This window comes from Perissodus microlepis, chromosome 5 (genome assembly GCF_051167445.1).
Source record: "Perissodus microlepis isolate ML-2025 ecotype Zambia chromosome 5, ASM5116744v1, whole genome shotgun sequence".
Taxonomy (NCBI): Eukaryota; Metazoa; Chordata; class Actinopteri; order Cichliformes; family Cichlidae; genus Perissodus; species Perissodus microlepis.
In genome coordinates, this window is record NC_140465.1 from 16109639 (window position 1) to 16133857 (window position 24219).

General features: G+C 44.6%; 2 protein-coding genes across 5 annotated transcripts in view; one reads left to right on the forward strand and one right to left on the reverse strand.

Moving 5' to 3' along the window:
• LOC146386971 (low-density lipoprotein receptor-related protein 1-like) overlaps positions 1–24219 on the forward strand; it is a 96805-nt gene that overhangs the window by 65865 nt on the left and 6721 nt on the right. For all 4 annotated transcript variants that reach the window (XR_014800256.1, XM_084928242.1, XM_084928244.1 and 1 more), the window contains exons 28-76: positions 308–439; positions 1237–1464; positions 1932–2106; positions 3461–3555; positions 3668–3817; positions 3983–4123; positions 4346–4471; positions 4589–4720; positions 4840–4974; positions 5238–5367; positions 5483–5609; positions 5693–5844; positions 5993–6117; positions 7186–7560; positions 11238–11427; positions 11534–11738; positions 11889–12081; positions 12661–12786; positions 13388–13516; positions 13611–13730; positions 13821–13934; positions 14033–14182; positions 14444–14566; positions 14658–14774; positions 15647–15775; positions 15898–16020; positions 16130–16270; positions 16677–16864; positions 16987–17170; positions 17261–17346; positions 17439–17558; positions 17741–17928; positions 18670–18875; positions 18960–19148; positions 19258–19406; positions 19498–19591; positions 19688–19804; positions 19903–20022; positions 20595–20717; positions 21122–21247; positions 21334–21450; positions 22117–22223; positions 22315–22447; positions 22558–22680; positions 22792–22914; positions 23110–23247; positions 23327–23464; positions 23558–23677; positions 23933–24204. Coding sequence is in view for 3 of the 4 variants with exons in the window: in XM_084928242.1 (XP_084784368.1) it covers positions 308–439; positions 1237–1464; positions 1932–2106; positions 3461–3555; positions 3668–3817; positions 3983–4123; positions 4346–4471; positions 4589–4720; positions 4840–4974; positions 5238–5367; positions 5483–5609; positions 5693–5844; positions 5993–6117; positions 7186–7560; positions 11238–11427; positions 11534–11738; positions 11889–12081; positions 12661–12786; positions 13388–13516; positions 13611–13730; positions 13821–13934; positions 14033–14182; positions 14444–14566; positions 14658–14774; positions 15647–15775; positions 15898–16020; positions 16130–16270; positions 16677–16864; positions 16987–17170; positions 17261–17346; positions 17439–17558; positions 17741–17928; positions 18670–18875; positions 18960–19148; positions 19258–19406; positions 19498–19591; positions 19688–19804; positions 19903–20022; positions 20595–20717; positions 21122–21247; positions 21334–21450; positions 22117–22223; positions 22315–22447; positions 22558–22680; positions 22792–22914; positions 23110–23247; positions 23327–23464; positions 23558–23677; positions 23933–24204 (7244 nt within the window). In the remaining variant the exon portion in view is untranslated. The remainder of the gene's footprint in view (positions 1–307; positions 440–1236; positions 1465–1931; positions 2107–3460; positions 3556–3667; positions 3818–3982; positions 4124–4345; positions 4472–4588; positions 4721–4839; positions 4975–5237; positions 5368–5482; positions 5610–5692; positions 5845–5992; positions 6118–7185; positions 7561–11237; positions 11428–11533; positions 11739–11888; positions 12082–12660; positions 12787–13387; positions 13517–13610; positions 13731–13820; positions 13935–14032; positions 14183–14443; positions 14567–14657; positions 14775–15646; positions 15776–15897; positions 16021–16129; positions 16271–16676; positions 16865–16986; positions 17171–17260; positions 17347–17438; positions 17559–17740; positions 17929–18669; positions 18876–18959; positions 19149–19257; positions 19407–19497; positions 19592–19687; positions 19805–19902; positions 20023–20594; positions 20718–21121; positions 21248–21333; positions 21451–22116; positions 22224–22314; positions 22448–22557; positions 22681–22791; positions 22915–23109; positions 23248–23326; positions 23465–23557; positions 23678–23932; positions 24205–24219) is intronic.
• Positions 7963–9263, reverse strand: LOC146386972 (galanin receptor type 3-like). The gene has a single exon (XM_084928249.1). It carries the CDS (start codon positions 9261–9263, stop codon positions 8229–8231), a length of 1035 nt encoding a protein of 344 aa, XP_084784375.1. The 3' UTR covers positions 7963–8228.

Consider the following 24219-nt stretch of genomic DNA (forward strand, 5'->3'; position numbering starts at 1 on the left):
TCCATCTGCAGTCATTTATAGTTGGCCGTTCTGAGACCTCTCTGACCTCCATCTGCTTATAATGAAAGCCTAAGGCACGTGACGAGACACGAAGGCATCGATAAAACTGTCAGAACAGTAATTAGACAGGAACACCATGTGAGGGGGGAGCTGATTTTGGGAGGGGGGCTGCAAAGTGGCTTGCAGAATTCACGGGGAAAATAAGTTTTACACTATGCTGAATTTTCTTGACCATTAGGAAGTATAATTACATTAGATTTTAACCACACATTAAAATAAAACCTTTTCTGTGCTCATGTCTCCGTAGCTCCTAATCCGTGTGCAGCTAAAGACGGCAAAGAGCCCTGCTCTCACCTGTGCCTCATCAACTTCAATCAGACGTTCTCCTGTGCTTGTCCTCACCTCATGAAGCTGGGCCCTGACAAACGCACGTGTTACGGTAAGGCTAAGCAACCACTGTGGAAAATAGACTCGTTGAGTCTTTCTTAGCCTCCACGCAGTCCTGTTTTTTTCTTGTTTTAGCTTGAATGTTACTGTCTAATCCCTGTCCTTGCAGAATTGTTTATTTATAATTTATCTTATTTTTCTCTTGGAGAAAAAGAGAGAGGATTAAACAGACTTTTAAAAAAAAAATAAAAAATTTCACTTTGAGGTCTTTTTGCTGTGACAGCTTTGGAGCGTATTGAGGTGTCCGTCTGTAAAATAGTGAAAGCTGGCCTATTTATTCAGTGTGTGAGTTTAGTATTCAAGGCAGCACTTTCTATTATCTTCGGCAGTAATGGAATGGAGAGCCCCATTCTGTCTGATGCAAGCATCAGACACATCCCCCAGCTTCCACCACCGGCTCTGGGATGGCCAATACAGCCCAGCGCTGTCATTACTCTGCCCTCTCCGGCTCTCTTTCCCTCCTTTGCTGTCTATCATTTAAGCCGCACACAGTTAAATGATACTTGACTGTTGAGACCAGTGCAATTGCAATGTATCTTCACTGATTGAATTCGCTCGCTCTACTCTGGCTGTGCTATTGAGTTAGCCAGCCAGACACAATCATTAGTCAAAAGATGCAATTGGATCAACTGTTTGTTCAAGTGGCAGGAATAATGCGTGGATGTACTGATCCATCCTCTGACTCATGCATTAGTGTGTACTCGTGCATTTGACTTGAAGCTACATTTAACTCCCAATTACTCACATTGAATACCGAGGGTCCACGTCAACATCTTGTGTCTCCCGCAGAGTCTCGCCAGTTCTTGCTGTACGCTCGGCAGATCGAGATCAGAGGAGTAGACATCGACAACCCGTATTACAACTATATCATCTCCTTCACTGTGCCGGATATCGACAACGTGACTGTGGTGGACTATGATGCTCTGGAGCAGCGTATCTACTGGTCAGATGTCCGTACTCAGACCATCAAGAGGGCGTTCATCAATGGCACTGGAGTTGAAACTGTGGTTTCTGCTGGTATGATGGAGGCAACACGACACATTACAGAACATAATTAAAAGGCTCATTATTTAGAGCCTTACTTTAAGAAACAAATATAGCAGGGTAATTTTATCAGACTGCACCAAGATTTTTGTCCAGTAGTTAAAAATGAATGCTTCTCTCACTTCTAGATTCCTAGTATGCAGATGCTGTTATGTACAAGGGCTCTACACAACAAAACTCATTAGCTTGGGGAATGGCGATCTTTTGCCTGAAATAATAACCTGAGTGGGCACGTTTTGGTGGATGATCTATGCCAGCTAACTCTGTCTTTAAAAAAAAAAACAAGTTAGCTGGAAACAATAAAAGATACAGGTGATAAAATGTGTCATCAGTTGTCCTGTTAGCCAACAAATGCAGTTTCCATAGGTTAGAAAACATCTGTTTTTTTAAAAAAAAGGCTGATTAATAAGATTTTGTTTGTGTTCTTCATCTTTCATTAGATTTGCCCAATACTCATGGTCTGGCTGTCGACTGGGTGTCCAGGAACCTGTTCTGGACCAGTTATGATGCCAACAAGAAGCAGATTAATGTTGCCAGACTGGACGGCTCCTTCAAAAATGCTGTCATCCAGGGCTTAGACAAACCCCACTGTCTAGTGCTCCATCCAGTACTGGGGTTGGTCTCGCACACAAATGCACACACACACTCATACTATAAAGCTATCATGTGTCGCCACACTGAAGCTTTCAGAAATTGCTCACAGACACCCTCCTGGCTTCACCTATAACTTGCAACAGATACAAGCAGAAGTCTGCACAAAGACACACACAAACAATCATACAAAGTCTGTCTGGCAGGTTCCCCTCTGTGTGCGCTCACAGTAATTCTGTTCCTGACCTCGGAGTGTTTTGTCACTCAGGAAGTGGTTCCAATCCTTCTCCCCTCATGCCGCCTCTCTCCTCTCTCTGTCTTTTTTTTTCTATTTCTGTTTCAAAAGTTTCTGTGCTCAGAGTATAAATAATTTACAGCAAGTGTCTCTGTTGCTTTGTGTTACTTTTTCTGTTTCTCATCACTTTCTTCACTGTGTTTATCTTACATCCTGTCCGTTCCTGTCTTGCCTTGCATAAGTTTTTCTTTTTTTGCCATGAACTTGGCCTCAGTCTTTTCTCAGTCCATCAGAGAATAAAGAGTCCATCTGTATTCATATACTCAGTTTTGATCTGCCGGAATATGTGGGCTTTTGTGTGTTTGAGGTCAATGAAGAAAAGATATTTTCTTAAGACAAGTCTCTGCCTCTGTGTGCATTACTTCCACTGTACTCCTTCCTCTCTGTGAAAGGCTTTAGCCTCCTTAAGAGGAGGAATGTTTCCGATCTGAGCATTGTTGGCGTGAGAGAAAATGAGAAGCAGATGTGAGATCTGTGAGCTCTCCCCTTTTTCTGGCACACAAACACGCTGACCCCACCAAAGGTGGGTGGGGTCAAAGAAAGTTGAGGCGGGGCAAAGAGTTGGGAGGGAAATGTGTGTGCGTGTGTACACAAAAATGACAATATAGGGGTTTATATGCTTCAGAGGCTTTATTTAAGGATAGTTAACAAACAAAGGAAGGGCGTGGTGGCTTCGGCTGGATTTAACAGAAAGTGAATGAGCATAGAAAATGTGCGGTCCAAACAAAGTGGCACACACACGTATATACATGTTACCCTCTATACTCTGCATATGTGCATTTCCTCACGACAGTTTGAGAAGCAGTCATTTCGGCTTTGAAATGAAAACGGCAGATTGCGTTTTAGAAAAGTCCAAATAAGCTCACGTGCAGTTCGGTGTTGCTCACAGACCTGATGCTCTCATTTCTTATCGATAACATCACTGTTGTTCATGCTTTGTGTACCTATAGGCTTTATGGTTTTCAGTGGCGTACTACCACGGTTGGTTCAACAAGTTTAATAGTGATGTAGTAAAATTTCTCTCTCTCTCTCTTCCTGTTGCGTATCATATCTTTGTGGATTCTCTGTGCGCGCCTCCATCAGGAAGCTGTACTGGACAGATGGGGACAACATCAGCATGGCCAACACAGATGGCACCAACCGCAGCGTCCTCTTCACCAACCAGAAAGGCCCTGTTGGTGAGTTAGCGGCTCTTTTCTGTGACTGTATAAGCGACAGCACCCCCTAGTGACAGGGCAGATGATTACAACTCAGAGCTGTCTTTTTACTTTTCCTTTTTTTTTTTTTCAGGCCTCTCCATTGACTTTAAAGCTGAGCGGCTTTATTGGATCAGCTCGGGAAACAGCACCATCAACCGCTGTAAACTGGACGGCTCTGGACTTGAGGTGCTTGAAGGGGCCAAGGGCAAGCTGACCAAGGCTACTGCTCTGGCCATCATGGGTAGGTATCCAGAGTGCATTAAAACTGCAATATTCATCTTGTGTGATACTACTCTTATCTGGCTGTGTTGCATTGAAAATTGCTCCGGTTAACACGGTTCTTGTAGTGTGAGATCAGGTTTTAATGGAGAACGCTGATCATCCTCATGTGCGCTGTGTCCTATAGGAGACAAGTTGTGGTGGGCGGACCAGGGAACTGACCAGATAGGAACCTGTGACAAGAAGGACGGTGGAAACTGGAAAGTCCTGAGGAACAGCACTTCTCCCATGATGCACATGAAAATTTATGATGAAACTGTGCAGAAAGGTGCAGAGTTTGGTGCTGCAAGCCAATTTTTCTGGGGGGTTTTTCAGTCTTTTTTGCTTTGTGAAATTGCTCTGCAAAAAAAATAGGAATAAGATATGTCCTTGTTTCATTTAAGATCTGCTGTGCAGACTGCATGTAGCCCAGAGCTTATGTGTGTATCTAAAGCACATCTGTTTATGCCTCTGTTACTAGTCTTTGATTTGTTTTATTTGCTCTTTCCAGGCACCAATCTTTGCAGTAATAACAACGGAGACTGTTCCCAGCTGTGTCTCCCCACCTCCCCGACCACCAGATCCTGCATGTGCACTGCAGGATACAGCCTGCGCAGAGGGCAGCAGTCTTGTGAGGGTACGATGCTCCCATACCCATGTCATATGCCTGATTTTAGACAATCCTGGATATATGAAGCGATGAATGTGAAGTGATGCCACGCTCAAAAATGAATATTTTATTTGTTTGCTGTAGGTGTCGGCTCTTTCTTGCTGTACTCGGTGCACGAGGGCATACGGGGTATTCCCTTGGACCCATCAGATAAGTCTGATGCCCTTGTACCAGTGTCGGGCACCTCCCTAGCAGTGGGCATAGATTTTCATGCTGGTAAGAAATTCTCTAGTTCTGCATATTTCGTGTAGCTGAATTCACTGCTCCATAAAATATTTGTTAAAGCTACTAGCTTCCTTCTTTAGTCCAACTCTGTGTTTTACTTGTTCCCACAGACAATGACACGATCTACTGGGTAGACATGGGCCTGAGCACCATCAGCCGGGCCAAGAGAGACCAAACCTGGAGAGAGGACGTGGTCACTAATGGCATCGGCAGGGTAGAGGGCATCGCTGTGGACTGGATTGCTGGTGAGAGAAACAGCGTCCCGGCTCATGCGTACTAAATTTAGATAATGACAGTTAGACATACTGATAAAGAGTGTTTTGCTTTTCCTCTCTGCACATTTATCATGCTTGCACATACTGCCTGTCACTGTTAAAAGCAACAGTGTGGACCTGTTGCACTAAGTGAGAAAACAGAAAGTAGATGCAAAAACAGAGAGAAAAAAGTATTATTTCCAGGTCAATGCGGTTTAAAAATTAGGAAATTGTTTCTCCTTCATCCTCCACAGGAAACATCTATTGGACAGATCAAGGCTTCGATGTGATTGAGGTGGCCAGGCTGAATGGTTCCTTCCGCTATGTGGTGATCTCGCAGGGCTTGGACAAACCTCGTGCCATCACTGTCCATCCTGAGAAAGGGTGAGAACGAAGGACTATGCCAGGTTCCTACTTTAGCTTCTCCTTCTGTGATTTATCTCAGTATTGATTACTGCGGTATTTGGTTTTCTGTCTTTGCGTGCTTTGGTGCGAGCAGCTACCTGTTCTGGACAGAATGGGGCCAGTATCCCCGCATCGAACGCTCTCGCCTGGATGGATCTGAGCGAGCCATCCTCGTCAACGTCAGTATCAGCTGGCCCAATGGCATCTCCATCGACTATGAGGTACACCGCAACAGATCATTTTTTACATTTATATCGCTGACTTACAGAGAGTGGGCCTAACATTACTTAATGTGGGAATGTAGGATGGTATGCTGTACTGGTGCGATGCCAGGACTGATAAGATTGAGCGCATCAACCTGGAGACTGGAGAAAACAGGGAAGTGGTGTTGGGCAACAACAACATGGACATGTTCTCTGTGTCTGTGTTTGAGAGCTACATCTATTGGAGTGACAGGTCAGATACACCATTCCTACTCAGTCTTATCCCTCTTTTTGCGAATGGTATTCACCCACAGTCCAAATGTTTATTTATAAATATATATATTTATAGCAGCAAACGTCAGCTTGTGTTTAATGCTGATAATCTGTCTGGTGTCAACCAGGACGCATGCTAATGGCTCCATAAAGAGAGGCAGCAAGGACAATGCCACAGACTCTGTGTCACTGAGGACTGGTATTGGGGTCCAGCTCAAAGACATCAAGGTTTTCAACAGGGCCAGGCAGAAAGGTAAGCAGAGTGTGCTTTAAAGGTGACCTGTTATGCTCATTTCCAGCTCCCCATTTTTATTCTGGCACTCCCTGGAATAGCTTTGCATGAATCGCATTTCAAAACACTCCTTATTTACTCTTTAAAGGTTTTTATGGAGCACCTCAGTTTATCATATCTTTGAAACTTGTTATTTTAGCTCCTATGTCCTTAAGCTTCTTCTTTCTAAAACCCAGATTTTCTTATGACCGGCTGTCCTTGCAAACAGGACGCAGTGCTTGGAAATTCATGCTGACCTGACGTCATCTAAGCCCTGAAGTGGAAAAACAAAGTTATAGATGAAGCATGTAGCGCTGTGTGAACCCTGAGCTTATCACCTTAGAACACATATGCATTATTATTATTTAATATACAGCAGTGGAGAGTAAATTTTCCCTATTAAGTTTTAATTTCCTAAATTAAAAATGTGCAATAATGAATACATCGACATTAAATCTGAACAGAAAAGTGGACAAAATCGTGTTTTTGTTTCTTAAAATTTCAAAACTTCTAGATGAATGTGCAAAAGTGGTTTTTGCAACAATGCAAATACATAAATACTTACAAATCCATAAGGTTTACACTAAAGCGTTGATCAGTCACAGTCCACACAGTGTTACCACCACAGAAAAATCCCCAGCATCACTAAAGGGGCAAATTTCACTGACGGATTGGCCAGGCATCTCTGGGCATGTATGAGTGCGCTGAGCACGGGTTTCCCGTGATAGCTGAGAAGCTTGTTGGAACAAAGACCTGGAGTAAAATAGCGCACTGCTTACTTGGAGTTTACACGTCAGAAACTGTTTGATAAACTACATTTTTTAGTGACATACTTTTGAGAGCTATCTGCAGACAGCAAAGCTAAGATAACAAACACAGGAAATACTGGAAAGTCTGTTCTTGACGACATCATTGCTTGGCTGCGCTGCATCGTCTGCCTTCACATGCCGCTACATATATTCTATAAAATTAGTAAAAGTATAATAAGAGTCAGGTGAAAATATATTATAATTCAAATGTATATTTAATTGCATTTTGTTCTCTTTACAGGAACAAATGTGTGCAAGGAAAACAATGGCGGATGTCAGCAGCTTTGCCTTTACCGTGGCAAAGGACAGCGTACGTGTGCCTGCGCCCATGGCATGCTGGCTGAAGACGGCCGCACCTGCCGCGACTACGATGGCTACCTTCTCTACTCGGAGCGCACCATACTGAAGAGCGTTCACCTGTCCGACGAAAACAACCTGAATGCCCCCATAAAACCATTCGAGGACCCCGAGCACATGAAGAACGTCATCGCACTCACGTTTGATTACAGAGGAGGAGGAGGCAAAGGAGCTAACCGTATCTTCTTCAGTGATATTCATTTTGGCAACATCCAGCAGATCAGTGATGACGGGTCTGACCGCAAGACTGTAGTAGAGAGTGAGTTTTCCCGATTCTTAAGTTAGTTTTCTTAATGCTTTGTGCTCTGTCCAAGTAACTAACATGACATGGTGATCTGGCCTAAACCTCCCACCCTACCCCACCCAAGGTTAATGCTCCTGTCATTTGTCCAGTCATAAGACTCCCCGATGAGAAATCTTCCTGGAGAAGAAATCTGCTGGCTTTTCCCCAAAATACTCATATTTATTCTGTAGATGTAGCCAAAGTAGAAACAAAGGAAAAGCATTTTTTTTTTTTTTTTTAGAACAGAGTGAGAAGCAATACAATCAGGCTGAGAGACAGATAGACTTTCATTCACCTTATCTCAGCACAACAGAACACGGGTGCACCGTTAATGTTTTACTTTAATCTCTTTTACAAGGAATGTGTGATATTCCCGCTGTGCATGTAAAGCAACAAATCCCAGAGCAAAGTTCCTGCTCAATTCAAGAGCAACTGTTGTTCAAAGCAATGATGCTGACTGTTGCTGTGAGAGCTCTTGAGTCGACTTTGTTCATGAAGGCAACGCTGACGTCCAGTTTATCTGTAGTCTTTGATCAAGTTTTTTAGCTTGTGTTTTTTTTGTCGATCCCAGTTGCCAGCAGTTCCTCGCTGTGCGCAATTAAAATAGTCACGTTATGTCAAGTTAGTTACTCGTAGTAATACTGTCAGGCAGCAGCCATAGCCACATCCCTGCTGTCTCTTTGTCCGTCCCTCTTGAACAGCCTCAGTAGGTCCTGCCTGAACTTTTCAGACATCAGCACATAGAGAATAGGGTTCATCACTGTAGAGGAGGTTGCCATAAAGCGTGCAAACACAGCAAAGGGGCCATAACGTGGTGAGGCTCCAGTGGCTCCTGTGCCTTTATCCGCCAGTAAGGCCAGCGTCATGCCGTAGGACGGCAGCCAGCACAGGGTGAAAGCCAGCACCAGCATAGCCGACGTTTGGGTCACTTTGCTTTGGTAACGCTCCACCTGGGGGGCTCTTCCAGCGTGCAGACTCCTCCATAGGAACATGTAGATGCTGCCATATGCCACTGCTATGGTAACTAGTGGTAGAAAGAAGGCCACAAAGAAATGAGACAGTCCATAGATCAACTGGTCACGGTGGGTCTGGAAAGCAAAGCATGCAAGCCCGTCAAGGGCTTTTTGTGGGGTTCCTACAGAGCGAAAGACTAGCTGTGGAACAGCAAGGCAGCAGGCTGGGACCCAGACTAGTATGGCAGCTACAGAGACTCGGCGAGTAGAGAGAAGGGAATATGCTCTGGCAGGCTTCACCACAGTCAGATAGCGACACACAGCCAGTGTGGCCAGAGTAAAGATGCTGGTTGAAGAGCAGGCTGATCCCAGGAAGCCCAGCAGACGACACATGAAGTCACCAAACGGCCAGTGCTGCATGGCTATAGCAGCCGTGTGGAAGGGAAGCATGGAGAGCAAAAGCAGGTCTGAAATGCTCAGGGCCAGAAGCAGGATGTCTGTCCCCATACCCATCACAGAGTTTTGGGGAGACTGTCCAATACGTCCCACCCCTCTCCTCCATCGCTTACATAAGATTACTATCACTATGGTGTGTCCGCTAACTCCCAGCACCAGAATTAGTGAATCTAGTATTGGGACTAGAACCTGTTCCACATTGTCCAGTCCAGGGTCACTGCTACTGTTACCCAACAGATCCTCTGAGCTTGTAGAGTTCAGCAGCAGCATTGTGTCTTCACAGTTTTGTTGGGTCAGTTTGTTCAATCTGGTCATAAAACTTTGCAGTAGCAGTGTTCTCAGAAATGACAACGCACAGATTTACAGTTCAAAGTTTAACATGAATCACCTCAGACTGAATCATGTTAAATACATAAACACATATGACATCAATTCATGTGACTGTGCTGACTGTATAAAAGTGTACAGTTAAAGCTGCTTCCTCTCGATCTGTTCCACCTCTTATTGGCTTGGTATTGTAGAGGGGAACAAAGTGAGATCAGGCACCTCCACTGAAGTCAAGACACACCTGATTTCTGAGCTGCTTGCCATTCTTCTGGTTGAACTCCTGTTAAGGGCAAGCGGGTGTTGAGAGGTGAATGCTGTAGATTGTGTGAGTTTAGAGCAGGCAGCTACTCCACATGGCATTCGCCTTCCACAATCAGTATTCCTCATATATCCAGGAAAGGGACTTCCAGAGAAAACCGCAACAGTGGAAAGGATAGTAGATAGTTTGACAGGAAGACAGGATGAAGTAAGCGGTAGGTGAACTCTGGACTGATTATGATAGAGCAGGACATGGATGGGCTGTCCAACTCTCTGTGGGAGGGCCTATTGAGGCCCAACATATGTTTTTTTCCCATGCTCTATTTAGTTTCTTCCCATTTTGTGGAAAGGCCTCTGCATTGTCTCGACGTGCATTTGCAGCACAGCCTGCACAAAAACCTGCGCTGATACAAAAAATAAACAAAGAGCGACACAGTGAGATAGTGTTTGCCTTCAGAATCGGGGTAATTATTGACTCCCGGCCTGATGGCAAACACTACACTGCTATCATACCTACTGTAGATAAACGGCCATAAAATCACTGTCAGTAGAGCTCAAGACCTGTGTATTCAGCTTGCCTGTATTGGCACAAGCAGTGCGTGAAAATGTAGAGAATCTTTGGTAGCCCTAGATCAACAGTAATGTGATTTGAGCAGACAGTGGTGGCAGTTTGTGATTTAAAATTCATTAACACCGCTAAAGAAAGAGGAAATGGGGGTGAATAGATTTCACGGCGCTCTCTATCGATTGTTAGGGTGTTGGTTTATGAGTGCGAGAAGCGGGGGACAGTTGCCTTGCGTGTTGCGATGCTCCGCTTGATTTTCAGTCGCTTTGCTTCTCTCAGAGTCTCGTAGCGTGCGCTGGACGTGCGACGATTCACGTCTGTGGTGTCGCACTGGAGATATTGAGGTGTAGTGTGAACTGTCCCACCTGGTGGTAAACCTCACCGTTGCTTTGGCCTGACATCTGATGGGATGAGATCATATCCAGTCCTAAGAAAAGGCTGCTTTAATCATTAGACCTGCACTGTTCCATTGCAGCAGCTGCAGTAACAAGTAGGTGACTATTACTTATTATTTGGAGCGGTCTCTGACTCCATGAAGCACAAGTTACAGTATTTGTTTGTGTCTGCGTTGCGTGTTTTCTCAATACCGGTGCAGCTGTTCTCCATCTGATGTTGCAGAACTTTGTGTTCCTCCATCTTGGCTGACTTTTGGCTGTCCTCTGGCCTCCTTTCAGCCATGAAGCTCCCAACTTCTTATTAATTTTAAGGCTGGGAAAACAGAAAAAAATGACCTCTTGCTTCTCATCTCTTGATGAGGCAGTCCAGTGGAAAGTAATATGCTAGCTGGTAACCGTTATTGTGACCTTTATCCTCCACTATTTGCTGGATAAAAGCCTTGAATCACACAGTGTTCTTAGTCATTAATACTAAGCTGTCATGCCCAGAGCCCTGACTCCGGGTTGCCACACAGCAGTCTGCCAGCTCTGAGCTGCTGCCAAACGGTCTACACTTGGCCTTTTAACATAACCCCGTAGTTGACGTGCTTCTTTTTCTTCTCCCTTTTTCCTCTTCTGTCTACTCCGTCCCCCACCTCTGGTCGTTGGCTTCTCTTACTGTCTGTATGCTCCTCTCTCGATTCCTTCATGCTTTTTCAGATGTGGGCTCGGTGGAGGGGTTGGCATACCATAGAGCCTGGGATATGTTGTACTGGACGAGCTACACTACCTCGACTATTACCCGCCACACTGTGGACCAGAGCCGCTGGGGTGCCGTTGACCGGCATACAGTGGTCACCATGTCAGGAGACGACCACCCGAGGGCCTTCGTTCTCGACGAGTGTCAGAGGTAAGAACTGATTCAGTGGTTCATATCGCCGATTTGCAGGCCATTCTGCTCACGCCAGTTCATTACACCTGTTTGTATCACTGATTATTATGTTGTTTTTCCACAGCCTGATGTTTTGGACCAACTGGAACGAGCAGTCTCCCAGTATCATGCGCGCCACTCTGACTGGCTCCAACGTCCTTGTGATCATTGGCACGGACATCCGAACCCCCAACGGCCTGGCCATAGACCACCGTGCTGAAAAGCTTTATTTTTCCGACGCCACACTGGACAAGATTGAACGCTGCGAGTATGATGGCAGTAGGCGCTACGTGAGTGACAAAAACACTAAAAATATTTCTAATGCTGCATGGCTGAGCAATGTGACTGTTTAAATAGCAACCGTCAGCTTTTTACTCTTTCACTGGTTTGTTAGAAAAAGACTGGGGTTCTCGTGACTGTGGTTTTGCTTCCCCCTGCAGGTCGTGCTGAAGAATGAACCGGTCCATCCATTTGGCCTGGCGGTGTATGGAGACTACATCTTTTGGACCGACTGGGTGAGGAGGGCTGTGCTCCGGGCTGAGAAATACACCGGGGCAGATATGAAGGTCCTGCGTGCTGATATTCCTCAACAGCCGATGGGTATTGTCGCGGTGGCCAATGACACTAACAGCTGTAAGTCTTTACACCAAATGAGGAAATTCAGTGTAAAATTTGTGGGATTTTTCATCACAGTCCTCTGTCGTAAGACTCCGACTGCTGGACTGTTTCATGTAAATGTGTGAAGCAAATCGATCTTACATAAAGCCTGTAAACCAAACATTGGTTGAGCCTGAGCCGGTAAAACATTCAACATCTTTTTCACATTTATGATAAGTGGAGGAATCCTGAATTTTTCTCCTATTTTTTATTTTTTTTTATTCCTCTCTGCATTTATCATTGTTCGTATCTTTTTATTTCAATCAAGTCAAGCATTTTTCCACTCTACCGTATCTTTTCCCTCGAGTTCCCTTATTCAGTAAACAGTTTTGCACCAATACCCGCAGCACCGATGCAAGCCGAGAGCCCGCTGTAACAGCCGCAAATCCTATTTAGATAGAGTCACATTGTGCATTCAGCTGAGGCAGAGCCATTGCCGGGTTCACCCAGGTGTTTCTGTCTGCTCGTGATGTGTGTTCGCCTGTGTGTCAGGAGATTGGATGCGAGATCAGAAATTCTCAGGTTTGTGTGCTAACTGTCCTCCTGTTTGCACAGGTGAATTCTCCATGTGTCGTGTTAACAACGGGGGATGTCAGGACCTGTGTTTGCTGACCTCTGAGGGAAGGGTCAACTGCAGCTGTCGTGGCGACAGGAAGCTATTCGAAGACAACACTTGCATAGGTAATTCAAGAATAGGACACGCTTATATGGAGGAAATGTTTATACACAGGAAACAAAGCGAGGACGATTTCAAAATTCGGACACTTATTTTTTTTTTATAGCTCCATAAGTAAACAGAAACACTAAATCAGATCAGTGTGCCTTTAAAACACAACAACCTCGAGATAAATTTGTACACTGATTTTCAAGGTACCTAGCAAACAGGTTGTTCCAATCTCCTTGGAGGTCTCATCACACTTCTTCTGTGGGTTTAGGCTGTCTTCATCTAATCTTGATAACTGAAGAGAAGGGGGCTGGTCGGGGACTGTCTTTGGTAGAACTTGTTATTGTTTTTGCTGAAGATGGATATTAAAAACTCTTGGCTGAGTGTTTGAGGCCGCACACTGCCGAATGAGCTGAGACTGAGCAGCATTACTGTAGATGTGTCCCAGATGGTACTGTTGCGTGGTGATGCTGGTGATGATGAGCAGACATTCTTCTCGGGCAGAACTTGATGTGATAAAGTAACAAGCAAAGACAGATATCGGCTCTGTGCCTGCTCTGATTGTCTTGGGTTAGGCGACTCTTCCTAAGTCCCTATTTCTCTCTTTTTGCCTGTCAGCCCTCAACACTACATGTAACAGCATTGATGAGTTTGAGTGTGGAAATGGAGACTGCGTTAACTACACCCTGACTTGTGATGGCATGGCTCACTGCAAGGACAAGTCTGATGAGAAGCAGTCATACTGCGGTGAGTGGAACCTTTTTTTGGGTGTCAAAACAATATCAGCCTTGTTTTTTCTTGTTGGATTTTGTAGTTAGAATCCATCCTGTCTGGTTTTCAGCCAACCGCGTCTGCAAGAAGGGCTACAGACGCTGTGTGAATGGCCGCTGTGTGGGTCACAGCTCCTGGTGCAACGGGCAGGATGACTGTGGAGACAGCTCAGATGAGCTCTTCTGTAACAGTGAGTCTGTTTTTCCAATTAATCAAACATTTTTGCATTCGCATTTCTTAAAATATTGCTCTCACTAACCGCCGCCTCTCCTCTCGCCAGCCACGCTGTGCTCAGCCGATCAGTTCCAATGCAAAGACGGAAGCTGCATCTCCAACTCCAGCAAGTGCAACCAGAAAGTGGACTGCGAGGACGCTAGTGATGAGATGAACTGCAGTAAGTTAAGATGATCAGATTTGTTCTTAAAAATTAAATGTTGACATTTTTGCTACTCTGAGGCGGTGGTAAAATGTTTTGCTTCTCTCTTTGTTAAGCCGCCACAGACTGTTCCAGTTATTTCCATCTGGGAGTGAAGGGAGTGACATTTCAGAAGTGCGAGTTCACCACACTCTGCTATGCACCTTCTTGGCAGTGTGACGGTGCCAACGACTGTGGAGACTTCTCAGATGAAAGAAATTGCCCTGGTATTTTAATTACATCTGACCGCTAAATCTACTTGGATTGAGTTTTTTTGTTTTTTGTTAGAGTAGAAAGAACTATTTGGATTATGCCACAGGGAACAGGGAAAAACAATGAATGTTTTCATCCATTAAATTGTGGTTTGGGAGGTAATTCTCCTTGAAAAACACAGCAAAGTAAATGTAATTTGTTTTTCCTCTCTTCATGCTGGATTAACTCTTTGATGTTTCCTTTTCAAACTAACCTCTTTTCTGCTGCTCTGCCAGGGAGCGGGAAAACAAAGTGTCCGACGCCCTTCTTCGCCTGCCCCAGCGGACGTTGCATCCCTATGAGCTGGACCTGTGATAAGGAGAACGACTGTGAGAACGGTGCGGACGAGGCTCACTGTGGTAAGTTCGTATACGCTGTACAGGACAACAGACCGTTGCTTTGTTTCAATGTCTTTGCTTTGCACTTTACGCGTTCTCACTTCTCCTTTAGACAAGTTCTGCTCAGCCACCCAGTTTGAGTGTGGGAACCACCGCTGCATTCCTAACCGCTGGGTTTGTGATGGAGCGGATGACTGCGGGGACAGCAGTGACGAGGACAGCAAGTGCAGTAAGTGCTGAAGGCATATTCAGACATGGACAAACACTGAACTCCTAAAGTTGAGTGAATATTGCAACAGTTTTTAACCTGCAGCACTGATTAAAAGTATGAGTCACCCCTAATTTCTGTATACTGTATACTTTCATAGTCAGTAAGATTTTCTTGCAATTTTTAGTGTTCTTGATCAGTAGATCTCCAGGCTTTCAGTTATTTTCGGTCTAGTTCTTGTACCTGAACATTTTCTGAGAATTTCTTTTTGTCTGTTAAGCCACTTGACTTGATTTGACTCATGCGTCAAAGTTAAGCATAAAAAGGCACCTAACTCAAGGTATGGATCAGTCTACACATAACAAACAACTTAGCAAAGAACCAATAAGTTGTATCCAAGGAAACTGGAAAAGCAGAGTACAAATGCAGAAGAGGCATTGAGTATCTACAGCAGATGAACAATATCTGAAATCCATGTCCTTAAGAAATAAGAAGAAATCCAGACATAGGAGCTGAGATAGAAAAACACACAATAGAACACTATTAGTCATGGATTGGCGTCCCCAAAGCCCGAAACTCAAAATTATTTAAACAGTGTGCGACACTCTTTACAGAGAAAGCAACAAAAAGCAGCCATCATCCAAAGAAGAGCTTTGAATGTCCTTCGAGAAGCCTGGAGAACTGAATTGTACCACATGTTTGCATGTGCTTTGCTGCACCTACCTCACATTTTCTTAGCAAAATATAAGGAAATGATGGGTGGTCTTCTGCACACTAAACAATATGAGTTTAATAAGTGCAAAACATTAGGCTGTGTACAAAAAATGTGATTTTTTTTTATATTAAAATAACCATTAATAAGCATTCCAATCAGTCACCTCTTTCTATTACAGAGACTAAAACCTGCAGTCCAGAGACGTTCCAATGCCCCGAATCACACAGGTGTATTCCTAAACGCTGGATGTGTGACGGAGATAAAGACTGTCCTGATGGAGCTGACGAGAGCATGAAAGCTGGCTGCTGTGAGTGCAAGCCGAGGGCTGAGTTTGATCAAGATAAATAGATTTTAATAACTCTCATAGACTAAGGAATATCTGTCAGTTTTAATGATCTCACTTGTGCGCCAATTATTTCTGCGCCTCAGACTTCAACAACACATGCAGCAGCAATGAGTTCATGTGCCAGAACCGACAGTGTATACCCAAGCACTTTGTGTGTGACCATGACAACGACTGCAGCGACGGCTCAGACGAGTCCCAGGAGTGCGGTGAGTGGAGCCGTGACCTGTGATTTGAAACACTCTCCCTCCTCCTGAGTGTTTTTTTTTTTTTTTTTTTTTTTTTTTTTGAAGTAGCATGTACCGTTTGTCGCTACAGAGTATCCGACGTGTGGACCGAACGAGTTCCGCTGTGCGAACGGACGCTGTCTCATTAAAAATTCATGGGAGTGTGATGGAGACTTCGACTGTCATGACCACTCAGATGAAGCTCCAAAAAATCCCCGGTGCACTGGCCCAGGTTAGACACACAGAGTCTCTCCAGAAGTACTTTATTTATTCAGTTCATGTATTCAGTATATTTATTGAATTAGTGTGATTACAGGACATGTAAATTTCACTTTTAACCACTGAACTTGCAAAAAAAAATACAAAAATAAAGGGACAATAATATTATAGCATATATAAAGGAGGTTCCAGGAAAGAAAGTGAACAAGGAGAAGTCACAGTCTTTATATTATAATTAAATACTGTATGCTAACAAGCCTAAAAGAGAATAAGACTCCACTATCTTTATCTTTTTGGCAATTGTAATCCGCTCTCAGCGTTTGCGACTGAAATTAATCCTGAGGCTTTTATATCAGCTACGCCGGCTGACATTTTCTCTTCATTTGTTTCTCATTTCATTGCTTCACTTTGCGGAACAGAGAAGAAGTGCAACGACACCGCGTACATCTGCAATAATGGAAACTGCGTGAACGAGACGTTGCTCTGCGACCATAAAGACGACTGTGGCGACGGCTCTGATGAGCTCAACTGCTTCATTAACGAGTGCCTGAACAGCAAACTGAGTGGCTGCTCCCAGCTCTGTGAAGACCTGAAAATAGGGTTTAAGGTAAGTGAACAGCATGAAATTAGGACTTGAGTTCTTAAGTAATGGATGTGTAAAAAAAAAAAAAAAAAAAAAAAATTGCACGGACTGCTGCTTTACCTGCTCTGTGCTTTGCTCCCCCACAGTGCAGATGCCATCCTGGCTTTCATCTGAAAGATGACAGGAAGACTTGTATTGACATAGATGAATGCACGACCACTTACCCGTGCACGCAGCGGTGCATCAACACGCACGGCAGCTTCCACTGTCTGTGTGTGGAGGGTTTCCAGCTTAGCCCCGAGAACCCCACAATATGCAAATCCACTTCTGGTAAGAAATGTGACAGATTAATAGCATTCAGGGATGTGTTTAAGGGAAAGCCTCTCATAATTTGTCATATTCTCTCTTCACTCCTTGCAGATGAAGAACCCTTCCTCATCTTTGCCAACCGCTATTACCTGAGAAAGCTCAACTTGGACGGCTCTAACTACACCTTAATCAAACAGGTGAGCCCTGCAGGTTCAGTCCTGCTGATGTGATTGGAAAGTGCTGGAGTTTATCTACACAACAGACTAATGCAGTTCCCATGCCTTGACAGGGCTTGAACAATGCTGTCGCTCTAGACTTCGACTATCGCCAGCAGATGATTTATTGGACAGATGTGACCACCCAGGGCAGCATGATTCGACGCATGCACATCAATGGCAGCAATGTTCAGGTCAGCATAGAAGCGTCTTGGCAGAGGAAGAGAAATAAAATGTGCTGTTAATAACTGCTAGAAATGTAAACTATATTCAAAATGATGAATGTGTTCGTGTGTGTGTGTACATTGCATGTGCAGTGGAAGCCAAAGACACGCATTCATTTTCAGAAAATAAAAACTGCCTGTTCATTTGTCAGGTTCTTCACCGCACATCACTCAGCAACCCAGACGGGCTGGCAGTCGACTGGGTGGGAGGAAACCTGTACTGGTGTGATAAAGGACGGGATACTATTGAGGTGTCGAAGCTGAATGGAGCTTATCGAACAGTTCTGGTCAACAACGGCTTGAGGGAGCCTCGCGCTCTGGCTGTGGATGTACGCTACGGGTAAGAGTGACACTGCAAAATGTTCCTAAAGTGCTAACAGAGAGGGTTTTTTTCTTTTTCTTTTTGGAAGAAGAATTTGTAGGTTTCTGTTTGAAGTGAAGGGCTCACTTTACCAATATCTGTTGTAGTCAGTAACCTACATCTGTAGGTTACATGAGGTGAAATGAATATGAGACTCTAAATCAGTTTTTCTCAAACAGGGTTCTAATACCTCTTGTGGTGCTTTGGAGAACTGCAGGCAGAATAAGATTTATTTTCAAAAATGTTATGTACAATTCCTACAATTAGTAACATTTAAAAAAATGTAAGCTTGATAAAGCTCGCTTACTAGATTCATGTGTGTTCCATCCTGATCTTGTTTGATGAAACTCCTGTAGAGCACTTTGTCACTGGTCTCTTGCCTTAAAAAGCACAATTTTAATACATTTCTCTTTCTTACTCTCTAGTAAGATAGTCTTCCTGTTTTCAGTGAAAATTTGTATCTAGTTTAACCGGTCAGCTGCTGTAAAAGCTCACAGAAATGTTTTCCATCTTTTTAGTTGTGAATTTTAATCCATAGAAATGAAGTAGTTTTCAGTTTCTTCAGACATTAACCATTTTTGATGGTCAGTGCATAATTGTCAGACAAAATATCAAAGGTTGACAAAATAAGAAGGTTGAATGTCTAGGACATCTTGAACCTTGTAAATGTTAAATTCAGATTTGCTATTAATCAGTAAACCTTATAAATATCCTTCACAGGTACTTGTACTGGTCTGACTGGGGTGACAACCCCCACATAGGGAGGATTGGGATGGATGGCACCAACAGGAGCGTCATTGTGGAGGATAAGATCACCTGGCCCAATGGTCTAACTCTGGACTTTATTAATGACCGCATTTACTGGGCTGACGCTCGGGAGGACTACATTGCGTTTGCTAGCCTGGATGGAACAAGCAGACATATAGGTAACGTATACATAAACACACAAGAGCAACTTCAGGTGTTGATTCTGTGGCTAAATTCTCCGTCTTTATGCTTGCACGTTGTAGTTCTGGCCCAGGATATTCCCCACATCTTTGCCATGACTTTATTTGAGGAGTACATCTACTGGACAGACTGGGAAACAAAGTCCATCAACAGAGCTCACAAGACTCTGGGGACCAACAAGACCATGCTGATCAGCACCTTACACAGACCCATGGACATCCACATTTACCACCCATATCGCCAACCCGATGGTAGGACAAAGATACCCGTCATTAACAACCACATGTTAATCTTCATCTGTGCTCTGGTTCTGTCTGATTTGCTCTGTGTTCTCCTTGTTAACATGTCTCTCCTCTTCAGTGGAAGGCCACCCGTGCCAGACAAACAATGGAGGCTGCAGTAACCTGTGCTTGCTCTCTCCTGGAGGCGGTTACAAGTGCGCTTGCCCCACCAACTTTTACCTAGCAGCCGATGGCAAACACTGCTTGTCCAACTGCACCGCCAGTCAGGTAAAAGCATATCTGCCTGTATTAAAACATGATGACACATCACACTACCAGATATTTTAAAAAATCATCTGTTTTTCTTCTTTTCCTTCAGTTTGTTTGTAAAAATGACAAATGCATCCCATTCTGGTGGAAGTGTGACACTGAAGATGACTGTGGTGACCACTCAGATGAGCCCGCAGACTGCCGTGAGTGATCAGACCGTAGCAGTCGTGACACATTACTGTTGTAGGCTGACGTTTTGATTATGCTGGTAAATAATGCGCCACGTATTCTCCCTGTAGCTGAGTTTAGGTGCAGACCAGGCCAGTTCCAGTGTGGTACGGGCATCTGTACTAACCCGGCCTACATCTGTGACGGAGACAATGACTGCCAGGATAACTCTGATGAAGCCAACTGCGGTACAAACACCTACACGTGTCTACAGAGTCTAAATTAGAACTGACAGTCTTTATCCCATGTAATCACTATTTATTGTATTTGTTTGGGTTTTTGTCAGACATCCACGTGTGCCTGCCAAGTCAGTTTAAATGTTCCCACCCCAGTCGATGTATCCCTGGCATCTTCCGCTGCAATGGGCAGGACAACTGTGGAGACGGAGAGGATGAGAAAGACTGCCGTAAGTCATTAGTTCCTCTGCTATTTTCTTAGTGCCTCCCTTTCCTGTTCACTACAGTGTGACTGCCTTTTTATCTTAAACACTTTGGTTCGGAGCAAGCTGTCTCCGTCACTTGTAGCAAATTTGTCCCCAGAGGATGACCCAATCTGATTGCAGAGAGGCCATAACCGTCCTTCTTTTGTCTCACTTAGGCCACTATACTATTAAGCAGATGGGAAATTGCTAAACGCTGTGTCCCTCCCCGGAGGATCTCTGTCCTTTTTGACCTTTCCTTTAGCAACGAAGTCCTTGGGCCAAATTATGTTGCATAATGTAATTGGGATGGCATTTGCTAAGGACATTTCATTTTCCCTAGAGAGAGATTACATGAACTGTTCAGTTGTAGTATCCAGAGGTCAAAATTAGCATTTTAGCACCTTTATAGCAGGATCTCCATGTTTGCAGTTTGAAGGAGCCGGTAGCAGAACCCAAGCACTGCAGCCTTTTAACATGTGAATTCTTCAAATGGAGAGCAGCTTGTCTTTATTTATTGTGATGAAGTAAATGGGCCCATCTGTTTGCCTCATATGCAGCGGAGGTAACGTGCGCCCCCAACCAGTTCCAGTGTACCATCACGAAGCGCTGCATCCCACGGGTGTGGGTGTGTGACAGGGACAACGACTGCGTGGATGGATCTGATGAGCCTGCCAACTGCAGTAAGACATCTTTCTTTTTATTACGACACCAAAACAATTGCTCTGCTTATGAAGAGCGTCTCCTCCGCATCGAAATGAAATGGCTCAGTAATAGAATCTGACCAATTATACTAATGAGACGCTGTGAATGTCAGCACCAGAGGAAATCTGGATGTGGAGAATATTGCGCTGGAGTTTAAAAGAGAAATTTAAAACTACGGAGTGAAACAGAGCTGCATCTAGACTTTTATCATGTCGTCGTTCACCCTTTTATTGTCGAGTTTGAAGCTGATTAAAACCCAGGCAATTCTTTTTACAGCATCAGTAAAGGAGGCATGATCTGTTTATCCGTTAGGAGGGAATAAGCCTGTAAAGTCCCATATCTACTTTTGAGGGTCTAATCCAGTCAGTCTCCTCTGTTGCAGCTCAGATGACATGCGGTGTGGATGAGTTCCGGTGCAAGGACTCGGGCCGCTGCATCCCGGCACGATGGAAGTGTGACGGAGAGGATGACTGCGGGGACGCGTCGGATGAACCCAAGGAGGAGTGTGGTAAGGAAAGAGTTTTGGAAGGTGAATAAAGATAAAAGATGCTGGTGATGAGGGGAAACTTGTGCTAAATGTGTATTTTTGTACAGATGAGCGGACGTGTGAGCCTTACCAGTTCCGCTGTAAAAACAACCGCTGCGTGCCTGGCCGCTGGCAATGCGACTACGACAATGATTGCGGTGATAACTCAGACGAAGACAAGTGTGGTAGGTCACCCCAGCTTTTCTTACTTTTGGATGGGACGCCGCCCACTAACACTCTCACCCACCCTCGACGCACAGTGATTTGTAATATAATTGTTAACTAATCTGTTCCATTAGAGTGGGTTTTAGTGGTGAGCAGTGTTTCGCTTGTCACTCGGCGTTTGTGTCTTATATTTATACACGCATGGTTGAGATTTAATTTGTTTTTAAGTTAGATGGCTCTTCGGCCATTTGCACATCTCACGTTCACATCATCTCATGTCTGTTTTGCATTTCACACTGGCCAGTTGCTGTGAGCCAGAGGTAGGTGTTATCACCAGTTACCCAGCCCTTTGTGTGCCCCCGGCTTTTCTTTTAGTCCTGCCAGTATTTTTTTTCCATTTTATTTGTTTATTTTTAAATCCCAGTAGCTCTTTTAGCTCCCGTGTTACACATGCCCGATTCTGTACCCACCGAGCCAACCCTGTGATATGAACTATCTGACTTATTTTATCCACGTACGTCCGGCTCTCAACAGAGCTTCTTGTGTTGTTTTTTTCAGTCTGCTCTATTCCCGCCTTTTCTCTTCTATTTTCCTTTCCTTACACCTCTCCTTGCTCCTTGCTTCGACTCTCCTTGCTCCTTAATCATGCTCACACCCATTCTGAGCGCTTGTCCCTGTGTCCTCAGTGCCTCGCCAGTGCTCCGAGAGCGAGTTTGCCTGCACAAACGGCCGTTGCATTGCAGGGCGCTGGAAGTGTGACGGGGACCACGACTGCGCTGATGGCTCAGATGAGGTATCGCTCACATTTTAACTTCTGATGGAACTTTTTGGTTTAAAATCTGACGTGCTATAATGAAAGCAATTCATTTTTTTTTTCTTTTCAGAATGGCTGTGATGTGAAATGCGACAGAGATCAGTTCCAATGTAAAAACGGCCACTGCATTCCCCTCCGCTGGCGCTGTGATGAAGATCCCGATTGCATGGATGGCAGTGACGAAGAGAGCTGCGACAGCGGCGGTAAGAAGCATGCGTCATCGTACCACCACTGGATATTTCTAACAAAGCTAATTCTTAAAATATCAGCATCTAAGACCGATGATGACTGAGCGCTCGCCGCTTTGTTTCAGCTGGTAGACACTGCCCCCAGGATGAGTTCCAGTGCAACAACACCCTTTGTAAACCACTGGGCTGGATGTGTGATGGTGAGGATGACTGTGGAGACAACTCTGATGAGAACCCACAACAGTGTGGTGAGAACCAGTACATTCCTCACATTGCTAGAATTACAGAAGACCATTTGATAGCCTGCTCTTATAGAGGTTTTCCTGTTCCTTAATGCTTTTTCTCCTTTGGTCTTTCAGTTAAATTCCAGTGTCCACCCACAAGACAGTTCCGGTGCCATAACGACCGTGTCTGTCTACCTGTATCAAAACGGTGCGATGGTGTGAACAACTGTGGGGACAACAGTGACGAACTCAACTGCTGTAAGTGTGCTTTTTTTGAAAATGAGTATTTATTATTGGATTGATAAGGAGGGCAGGGTTTTAGTAACTTACTGTAACGTCAGATAAAAGCTGCGTATTGTTTCGCAATTGGATGTAAGACTTTTGTTATGGTTAATTTTTCACATGTAACATGTTAAAAATAACTTCTCTGTGACCCTTGTTCTCTTCCAAAAGGGAGTACCTCCAAACCAGCGTGCCAAAAGGACGAGTTCGGGTGCTCGAACGGCCGTTGCATCAGCTCAGTTCTGCGCTGCAACTACTTCAACGACTGTGAGGACTATGGCTCTGATGAAGTCAACTGCAGTAAGAAAGGTATGTTGGGCCACAGTGAATTTGTCACATTGGCAGTGTTCACCCTCTGACCGCCTGCTGCCCGTTTCCTTGCCCGCAGACACAGTGCTGAATGATTGTCGCAGTAATAGGACGGTGTGTGGAGATGGAGATGAAGCTCACTGCGTGGTCAACGGCACCGACTCTTTCTGCTCCTGCAAACCTGGCTTCACATCCAGTGGACGTAACAGATGTCAAGGTACCCTGGCTTCATTTTTCATGTGTCTTTTTACAACTCTAAGGTGCTTTGTATTTGCGTTGTGTGTCATGTGGTTTTTGGGGTGTTTCACAGATAAGAACGAGTGCAAGGAGTTCGGAGTGTGTTCCCACATCTGCAACAACACTAAGGGTTCCTACAAGTGCAGCTGCCACAAGTACTTCAGCAGAATCAATGACACATGCAAAGCTGATAGTAAGTACTTCTAACCTAATCCAGCAATGTTTTGGGTTCGTTTGTTGTTTTGGTTAACAGCCAGAGACACAAATCCCATTTGGGGTTGCATCAGGAAGTGTAAAACTGCCACATCAAATCTGCAGAGTTACTCGCTGTGGCGACCCCTTGTGGCAAGGGAGAAGCAGAAAGTAGCTTCTATTTATACACTGTACATTCTTTGTGTTTATTTCAATGCCTTCCTATACCAGAACTCACTTTGCTCTTCATCCCCAGCTCAAAGACAAGTCCTCTACATCGCTGATGACAATGAAATCCGCAGCCTGGACCCTTCCATGCCAAACTGGCACTATGAGCAGATCTTCCAGGGTGATGCCAACGTGCGCATTGATGCCATGGACCTGCACGTGAAGACGAATCGCATTTACTGGACCAACTGGCACACAGGACGCATTTCTTCCTACGATTTGCCTTCTTCCTCCTCGTCCCCCAACAGCAACAACAACCGCGACCGACGCCAGAGTGACTCCAGGATCACCAGCCTTGAGGTAACTTTGTGTTTC